Source organism: Centruroides sculpturatus, unplaced genomic scaffold (assembly GCF_000671375.1).
Source record: "Centruroides sculpturatus isolate CEXI.00-Female unplaced genomic scaffold, Cexi_2.0 scaffold93, whole genome shotgun sequence".
Classification (NCBI taxonomy): Eukaryota; Metazoa; Arthropoda; class Arachnida; order Scorpiones; family Buthidae; genus Centruroides; species Centruroides sculpturatus.
Window position 1 is genome coordinate 51238 of NW_019384297.1, and position 10661 is coordinate 61898.

At 30.3% G+C, this 10661-nt stretch overlaps 1 protein-coding gene across 1 annotated transcript in view; it reads left to right on the top strand.

The window, feature by feature from the left end:
- Positions 1 to 10661, top strand: part of LOC111625079 — a 58755-nt gene that overhangs the window by 5540 nt on the left and 42554 nt on the right. The window contains 11 exon segments of the mRNA XM_023368145.1: positions 3073 to 3275; positions 3595 to 3784; positions 4287 to 4418; positions 4525 to 4646; positions 4950 to 5120; positions 5209 to 5359; positions 5505 to 5665; positions 5765 to 5942; positions 6029 to 6251; positions 6331 to 6483; positions 7033 to 7180. Of these exon segments, the coding sequence (XP_023223913.1) occupies positions 3073 to 3275; positions 3595 to 3784; positions 4287 to 4418; positions 4525 to 4646; positions 4950 to 5120; positions 5209 to 5359; positions 5505 to 5665; positions 5765 to 5942; positions 6029 to 6251; positions 6331 to 6483; positions 7033 to 7180 (1832 nt within the window).

Sequence of the window (10661 nt, forward strand, 5' to 3'; positions counted from 1 at the left end):
GATTTTAAAAGAGTTTCCGGTGATTCTACGGTAGCGATCATGGCTAAGGTGAACACATGATCCTGGAGGTTTTTTCCTACAGGAAGATCGGAAACGACAGGAATCTGAAATTTAATATTAAACTAGTTTATTGTAAACTTTCAATTTAATGTTGAAGAGTTCTAAGTTAGCAATTTTACCCGAAGATTTTCTAGTTCTTCCTTTGGTCCAATACCTGACAACATCAATAACTGAGGAGAATTTATGGCTCCTGCAGACAATATTACTTCTCTACGAACTGAAACGGTTATAGTTTTGCCATGGTAATCGAATGTCACACCAATTGCACGTTTATTATTGTCAAAGTTGATCTAAAATATAGTATATTATTTTACTTATCATTAATACACATGATTTTATTCTTATTTAATTCTTATAGTAAATTAAAAGCTATAGTTATTCTAAAATTTAACATATTTTTAATTGACGTATTTTATGGCGTAGCTTTTGTCCACCAAAAAACAAGCTCAAAAATCGGTCTGCATTAAGAAATGAAATGCATTTCCTTCAATAAAAACTATATCAATAACGGCTCCCTGTGTTATGTGTTACTGAAGAAAGCCAATAGCTTTTAAAAACAAAATATAAAAGTTATTAATAAAAACCAGAAAATGTATGGTTGAAAAGTAAATACTTTTGTTACGAATGCAGAAGTACGAATGTCTAAATTTCTTCTTCCAACTATAGGATCTAAAAATGCCTTCTTTGTACTGCATCGTCTTCCATCTCTTATTGTTGCTTGAACTTCGGAAAATACTGAAAATATATAACAAACTTCATTATAGATTACATTTAAATTTAATTATTTATAGTAGTTAAAGAAATGGATATCATTATTTATATTTTAAGTTTGTAAAACTTATAGAAAATTGATTTTTTTTTACGTTAACTTTGTTGGTACTTTCATCTAATACGTTACGTAGTGTATTTAGTAAAAGAACAAGTTTTTAAAAATTGATACTTTACTTGAGGGGAAATAATCAGTAATTCGTAGTATCAACACAATTTAATAGGAAGAATTTTTAGTACACCTTTTTGAGATGCTCCATTGTAATCTCCAATGGGATAACCGAGTTCTTTTCCAGCTTCCAACATGGCCTTATTTATAGGGTTTTTGTACGCTGGCTTATCGACTGTTAATTCCCCTCCTGTTCCATGATAATCTGAAAAGAAATTTAAAGGAACAAATGTAGAAAACTCAGAAATTTAACAACTATAATTGCTAAATTTCTAAACAATTTTACTTCGTTTATTGTAGATATTTCACTTGTAAAATCGAATAAAAATTTAGTCGATAACAAACCTTTTTCGGTAGTTTCTGGGACTCTATTGTCCTCCGATTTTTTAAAATAAGGCAAGACATCATCGAAACTCCATCCTGTCGCTCCGTCTTCAGCCCATTGATCGTAATCTCTCTTATTACCCCTCACGTAAAGCATGTAATTGAGAACGCTACTTCCTCCCAGTACCTTTCCTCTTGGCCAGTTACTCCGCTATTTCCAAAGAATGTTTATTATAGTAAATGCAATAAATATACTTTCATAATATAATACTTTAGAATAGTAATATTTAGATAAAAGAAATTATAATTTTTCAATAGAATTAAATATTTTAACAACCAGTATAGAAAGTGAATAAAAACTAATTAGTGCACAGTACTTGTTGATTATATCCCCGACAAGAATTTTTTTGTCTGGTTGTTGTGTATTTCCAATCGTATTTCGTTTTTTGCAGGTTTATGGAGAAAGATGTCGTTTCCGAAATGAGATTAGGAAGTTCTCCAGCTTCTAAGAGTAGAACTTTTATGTTTTCATCTTTAGATAATCTGTTTGCAACAACGGATCCCGCAGATCCACTTCCCACTACAATAAAGAAAACGATCGATTAAAATATTAATGGTAATTTGATATACGTTATAAAATTATTAAATATGTTGAAAGTATGATTTTCAAAATATTTTAATATATAAACAATTCACACCCGAAAAATTCCTATTGATTTCGACTTGCCTGGACTCAATCCAGGGCCATCCGACCTTACGTTGAGTATTTGATATAAAATGATGTGAGGCCAAATGTAATAAATATTACACTCGACTAGCATTGTTACTATTATTAGAGATGTGATGAATATTTCGTTGTTCCGTTTCTTTTTACAATATTCCTATTAAGATATAACTATTCTCGTATGAAATGTTGACAATTGTATCAAATACAAATATACTAAAACACAATTTTTCATTAAATAAAACATAGCTCAAGATCATTGTCTTCAGGTGTTCCTACGATCACCTGAAGACAATGATCTGAGCTATGTATTATGAACATACACAACGAAACTTGTTTATTATATGTATTATGGACCACGTGATTAATAAAGCATTATTTATAATGCTCAGCCATCATTCTTTAGTCCAACTTTGCTTCAAACATGGGCTCATTGGAGTTGTAGTTTATACCAGTCTGATGCGCTTAATTTTTCATCAGTTGTACAAAACGTTAGTGTTGTTAGTCTCCAACCAAGAATTAAGCATATTTTCTAAGTTACGATTACATCTTTCTACTGAGTCCTGATTTTGTTAGCGCTTGGGCTTTCTATGCACCAGTTTTAACTTCGGCCTCATACTACACAGTTCTCTGATGATATTATTGGCGAATGCTCTGTCTTTATCACTTTGTAGAATACTCGTTGTATCGATAATTGTAAAATACACAGAATTATAAACGAAATATTCTTATTCATCACACTGAATGTTGAATTTAATTACCTGGAATGTATCCAAATAAAGATTTAAAAAATTGATCATATATCCTTTAATTTAATACCGATAACGTTAACTTTACATGAACAATAGTCTTAAATTTCTAGTCAGTACAGTTGTGTAGTCTTTTATACAGAAAACATGACAATAAAAATTATATATAAATTATAATTTTTTTNTAGATTAACCTAAATAAATGAATTTTCTGTATTTCTTCGAGAACAAAAAATCCACAGTTGAACTTTCTTTTGAAATATTTTCTATTACCTTAGTGGGAGGAGGATCCGCAGGATCCGTTGTTGCAAACAGATTATCCATAAATGCAAACATAAAAGTTCTACTTTTAGAAGCTGGAGAGTATCCTAATCTTATATCAGAAGCCATAGCTTTTCCTCTTCATCTACAAAAAACGAAATATGATTGGAAATATAAAACTACTAAACAAAAAGATTCTTGTTTGGGATACAATGATCAAGTAAGAATTAATTAATTTCCTTTTTTTTTTCTTTATTTGGCCCTTCAGGGCGAAATGTATAAAATGACTGACTATTGGTCGTGGGTTCGCACCTGACTAATGTTTTCTTCGCGTGCCTAACACCGGTTTCTCATAGTCCTTCTGGGTGGTATCTCCCTTGGCAGATCGTCCACGTGTTTCGTTGCCAATTCCATCAAACAAACCAATCAATCGATCTTTTAAATGTCATTTCATACAATATGAAATTGAAATTAAAATGTCATGTATAAAATTTAATTAATTATTTATTTATTATTATTATTATTATTCCTTGAAATAGCGCAGTAGTTGGCCAAGAGGAAAGGTACTGGGAGGAAGCAGCGTTCTCAATTACATGGTTTATGTGAGAGGTAATAAGAGAGATTTCGATCAATGGGCTGAAGAAGGAGCGACAGGGTGGAGTTACAAAGATGTTTTGCCTTATTTTAAAAAATCTGAAGATAATAGAATTCCAGAAATAATCGAAAAAGGTTTGTTTTCGATCATAATAACCGAAATAATTTTCTGAATTATCAAATTTTCATATCTTCTGATAAGAATTTCTTATTGCTGCTTCGTCAATTCTCTACAACGATTACAGTACATTCTTCTGGGTAATCAATATAAATATCAATTATATCTCTTCACTTTGCTGCAAACTTTCAATCTTGGGAGCATAGAATGACTGGGATTTTTTTTTTTTTTGAAGAAAGTCTCGAGCGTCGGGTATTGTCTTTGAACTGTATATTAGCAATATGGTTCTGTAGGGCGCGAAATAGATGATAGTCAGTTGGTGCTAAGTCTGGGCTGTAAGGTGGATGAGGCAGAACCCTCCAACCTAGAATAGTCCCTTTTGAAATTTGCAACAGCTGGTTGACATTTGTTATCCATTAGGGGGTATTCATAAATTACGTAGGCATTTTTCTTGAAATTTTTACTCCCCCTCTTGTCCCAGTTTGTTCAAGTTTCCCTAATATAAATTTTATTCTTTAGATTATCACTCTGTAGGTGGTGAATTAACCATCGACAAGTCATCGTATGAAAACCCTATAAAGAAAATTATGTTGGAAGCTGGGGAAGAACTTGGTTATCCCACTGGAGATTACAACGGAGCATCTCAAAAAGGTGTAACCATAGAAAATAAGTTAATGATTTTTATTTCTGACATATATATTAATATATTTTTATTTATTATTAAATTTATTTGGTTCATATTTTCCCATAAATTTAGTATTTTCCGAAGTTCAAGCAACAATAAGAGATGGAAGACGATGCAGTACAAAGAAGGCATTTTTAGATCCTATAGTTGGAAGAAGAAATTTACACATTCTTACTTCTGCATTTGTCACAAAAGTATTTATTTTTGCGCTGTTTATTTTATATTCAACTTATCAAATTTTGATTTACATTGTATAAATTATTAATTATGCTGTGATTTTGGGTATGTTCCTAAGCGGTCTTTCACTAATTATATTTCGTTTATTATGTGTAAGGCTCTCTTTTTAATGTTAATATGGCGATTGGCATTTTGTGGAAGATTTTCCTCTCTCGAATAAGCTGTGTATTTGGTTTTAAAGCTGTTGTCATTAAGTAGATCACTAGCAAATTCGAATTGGTGAATTGGCTTGTTTTCTTTTAATTCGAAATATATTTCAGATTAATTTTGACAATAATAAACGTGCAATTGGTGTGACATTCGATTACCACGGCAAAACTATAACCGTTTCAGTTCGTAGAGAAGTAATATTGTCTGCAGGAGCCATAAATTCTCCCCAGTTATTGATGTTGTCAGGTATTGGACCAAAAGAAGAACTAGAAAAGCTTCAGGTAAAATCATAAACTTAAAATTTATAACAATAAAAGCAGCGATTTAAAAAATTTTTTCTATATTATTTAACACTTGAATATTTTGTAGATTCCTTTGATTGCCAATCTTCCTGTAGGCAAAAATTTACAAGATCATATAACTACCATGTTTGTTATTGCAACTATGGAATTACCATACACAATGCTAAAATCTAGAATAAGTGTAGATGATTTTTTATCATATTTAAAAAATCAGAAAGGTATAATCATATACGAACTTCGTATTAAGAATTTTAAATGTGTTTTTAATGTTATTATTCATTTCTAACAATTTATATATTAAATAGTGAAATTTCTATTGTATAGATGAACGTCTATTAAAATTAACAGTATTTAATTTTACAGGAATATTAAATACTTTAGGAGGGACCGATATTATTGGATTTGTAAATACTAAATATAATAAAATAGAAGAATGGCCGGATATACAATTAGTTTTATTAACAGCCTCTTTAGCCAGTGATGGAGGAAGTGTTTTTAAAGATGCAATTGGTTTATCCGATCAGGTATTTAAAAGTGCTTTGCAGTATATACTTATAAAAAAAAAGGACCTCATAAATCCACGTTTTCTTAACGTCTAAAATCATAATTTGTTTTATTTTAAGATAGTAAAAGAATACGTAATTCCCTATATTAATAATGATACCATTACTTGCTTACCAATTTTACAAAGACCTAAAAGCAAAGGAGTAATTCGACTAAATTCAAATAATCCTTATGATCATCCCATTATTGATCCGAAATACTTATCTCATCCAGATGATCTTAAAGTTTTAGTTGAGGGTAATTATTATTATTATTATTTTGTTTATATATGTATTATAATGTGACAATATTAAATTTAGTATATTTTAAAACTGTATAAACAGGAACGAAAATTTGCTTGGATCTTTTTTCAACATCCGCAATGAAGAAAATAGGAACTAAACCAGTTGATGCTATAATTCCAGGTTGTGAAAAATATGAAAAGTTTTCGGATGATTACTTGGCATGTGCTCTTCGAATTAACACGCAAACATCATATCATCCGATGGGCACTTGCAAAATGGGTAGCAGTGATGATCTAAAAGCCGTTGTGGATCCTAATCTCAAGTATGTTATACGAATTCGTGGATCATTATTTTAGGCAATGTCTTACTTTCTTCTTCTTCTTCTTTTTTTGGCTAATTAGAGTAAAAGGTGTCAAAGGTCTACGTGTGATCGATGCATCAATCATGCCCAGTATGATATCCGGTAATATTAATGCTGCTGTCATCATGATAGGAGAAAAAGGGTCAGATTTAATTCTAGATGAATTCGAGAAATTTAATGGAAAAGAAGAATTGTGATTTATTTTTGATTGTTAATAAATTAATAATTATCACTTTTCAAAAGTTTTTAATTTATAAAATGCAACCTTAAATGTTTTTAATTTGTTGTATTGAAAAATTCATATAAACATGTAAAATATATACAAAAGATTAAGTCGAATTATTTGAATTACAGTAGACCCCCCCCTATAGCACTGTAGATAATTCCGTGTTATATGAATTCCATGTTGTACGAGTCACTTAGATTTTACAAATACGTGTGCCGGGCTGTGAACGGTTCACGTATTTGTAAAATTTAAGTGACTCGTACAACATGGAATTCATATAACACGGAATTATCTACAGTGCTATAGGGGGGGGTCTACTGTAATTCAAATAATTCGACTTAATCTTTTGTATATATTTTACATGTTTATATGAATTTTTCAATACAACAAATTAAAAACATTTAAGGTTGCATTTTATAAATTAAAAACTTTTGAAAAGTGATAATTATTAATTTATTAACAATCAAAAATAAATCACAATTCTTCTTTTCCATTAAATTTCTCGAATTCATCTAGAATTAAATCTGACCCTTTTTCTCCTATCATGATGACAGCAGCATTAATATTACCGGATATCATACTGGGCATGATTGATGCATCGATCACACGTAGACCTTTGACACCTTTTACTCTAATTAGCCAAAAAAAGAAGAAGAAGAAAAAAGTAAAACATTGCCTAAAATAATGATCCACGAATTCGTATAACATACTTGAGATTAGGATCCACAACGGCTTTTAGATCATCACTGCTACCCATTTTGCAAGTGCCCATCGGATGATATGATGTTTGCGTGTTAATTCGAAGAGCACATGCCAAGTAATCATCCGAAAACTTTTCATATTTTTCACAACCTGGAATTATAGCATCAACTGGTTTAGTTCCTATTTTCTTCATTGCGGATGTTGAAAAAAGATCCAAGCAAATTTTCGTTCCTGTTTATACAGTTTTAAAATATACTAAATTTAATATTGTCACATTATAATACATATATAAACAAAATAATAATAATAATAATTACCCTCAACTAAAACTTTAAGATCATCTGGATGAGATAAGTATTTCGGATCAATAATGGGATGATCATAAGGATTATTTGAATTTAGTCGAATTACTCCTTTGCTTTTAGGTCTTTGTAAAATTGGTAAGCAAGTAATGGTATCATTATTAATATAGGGAATTACGTATTCTTTTACTATCTTAAAATAAAACAAATTATGATTTTAGACGTTAAGAAAACGTGGATTTATGAGGTCCTTTTTTTTTTATAAGTATATACTGCAAAGCACTTTTAAATACCTGATCGGATAAACCAATTGCATCTTTAAAAACACTTCCTCCATCACTGGCTAAAGAGGCTGTTAATAAAACTAATTGTATATCCGGCCATTCTTCTATTTTATTATATTTAGTATTTACAAATCCAATAATATCGGTCCCTCCTAAAGTATTTAATATTCCTGTAAAATTAAATACTGTTAATTTTAATAGACGTTCATCTATACAATAGAAATTTCACTATTTAATATATAAATTGTTAGAAATGAATAATAACATTAAAAACACATTTAAAATTCTTAATACGAAGTTCGTATATGATTATACCTTTCTGATTTTTTAAATATGATAAAAAATCATCTACACTTATTCTAGATTTTAGCATTGTGTATGGTAATTCCATAGTTGCAATAACAAACATGGTAGTTATATGATCTTGTAAATTTTTGCCTACAGGAAGATTGGCAATCAAAGGAATCTACAAAATATTCAAGTGTTAAATAATATAGAAAAAATTTTTTAAATCGCTGCTTTTATTGTTATAAATTTTAAGTTTATGATTTTACCTGAAGCTTTTCTAGTTCTTCTTTTGGTCCAATACCTGACAACATCAATAACTGGGGAGAATTTATGGCTCCTGCAGACAATATTACTTCTCTACGAACTGAAACGGTTATAGTTTTGCCGTGGTAATCGAATGTCACACCAATTGCACGTTTATTATTGTCAAAATTAATCTNTCAAAATATTTTACTATATAATCAATCCATGGTATCTGATATTCACAGGTTGTTTATATATAATACAGAATTATCTTCCCTTCAGAATCAAACATATTATAACCTATCTCATGATCATATTTATTTATTTATTTAAAACTCTTTCCCCCTGTGAGCAATAAAAATGCGTTTTAAGTAAGCCTATTATGGGTGTTGCCAGACCTATAATTGGACGGCCGTATGGTGAGGGATATGCCCGACATATCAGCAGAATACACCCGAAAAACTCCTGGTGATTTCGACTTGCCTGGATTCAATCCAGAGTCCCTCAGGACTATTCTGCCTTTCATGGTCATGGTATGTTGGATTCCTGATATAACATGTTGTTCAGTCAAATTTAATTTAATAAATGTTAAACTTGACTAGCATTGTTACTATCGTCAGAGAGGTCATGAATATTTCGTTGTTCCAAACAGCTACTCCCGAAAACTAGAGGCGTTTAGTAAAAAAAAAATCTCAGAAGACCCAGAGAAAAATGCAAAAATTGTCACACAAAGACTGCAGAGTATAGAAATACCAAATAATTATAGATACGATTACTGTCGTATGTAAATCTTTAAGTGAAAACAGGAGTGCCAAAGCGGTAATACCCGAATGGTCGGGGCATTCTCGCTCGATGGATAGCATTGGATTATTATTCAAAAATATTTTTAAAATAACTTGTATATTAAGTAAATAAAATCGAATGTAAAGAACACTTTAAATTTATATTTCACTAATAAAGTTTTCATGTTTGTATAAATCTGAGTGTGTAATTTTAGTTTTCTCTTAGATACGAGGCATTACCAAACTTTCTCCTATGTGACATTTAATTTAATACCGATAACGTTAACTCGATACGGACACTAAACCGAAATTTCTAGTTAGCGTAGTTGTCTAGTTACTAATATTATAATTCTAAATTTACTTTTTTAAATAAAAGAGAATAAATATTAAGATATTAAGGAAGATCGGAAACGACAGGAATCTGAAATTTAATATTAAACTAGTTTATTGTAAACTTTCAATTTAATGTTGAAGAGTTCTAAGTTAGCAATTTTACCCGAAGATTTTCTAGTTCTTCCTTTGGTCCAATACCTGACAACATCAATAACTGAGGAGAATTTATGGCTCCTGCAGACAATATTACTTCTCTACGAACTGAAACGGTTATAGTTTTGCCATGGTAATCGAATGTCACACCAATTGCACGTTTATTATTGTCAAAGTTGATCTAAAATATAGTATATTATTTTACTTATCATTAATACACATGATTTTATTCTTATTTAATTCTTATAGTAAATTAAAAGCTATAGTTATTCTAAAATTTAACATATTTTTAATTGACGTATTTTATGGCGTAGCTTTTGTCCAAAAAACAAGCTCAAAAATCGGTCTCCATTAAGAAATGAAATGCATTTCCTTCAATAAAAACTATATCAATAACGGCTCCCTGTGTTATGTGTTACTGAAGAAAGCCAATAGCTTTTAAAAACAAAATATAAAAGTTATTAATAAAAACCAGAAAATGTATGGTTGAAAAGTAAATACTTTTGTTACGAATGCAGAAGTACGAATGTCTAAATTTCTTCTTCCAACTATAGGATCTAAAAATGCCTTCTTTGTACTGCATCGTCTTCCATCTCTTATTGTTGCTTGAACTTCGGAAAATACTAAATTTATGGGAAAATATGAACCAAATAAATTTAATAATAAATAAAAATATATTAATATATATGTCAGAAATAAAAATCATTAACTTATTTTCTATGGTTACACCTTTTTGAGATGCTCCGTTGTAATCTCCAGTGGGATAACCAAGTTCTTCCCCAGCTTCCAACATAATTTTCTTTATAGGGTTTTCATACGATGACTTGTCGATGGTTAATTCACCACCTACAGAGTGATAATCTAAAGAATAAAATTTATATTAGGGAAACTTGAACAAACTGGGACAAGAGGGGGAGTAAAAATTTCAAGAAAAATGCCTACGTAATTTATGAATACCCCCTAATGGATAACAAATGTCAACCAGCTGTTGCAAATTTCAAAAGGGACTATTCTAGGTTGGAGGGTTCTGCCTCATCCACCTTACAGCCCAGACTTAG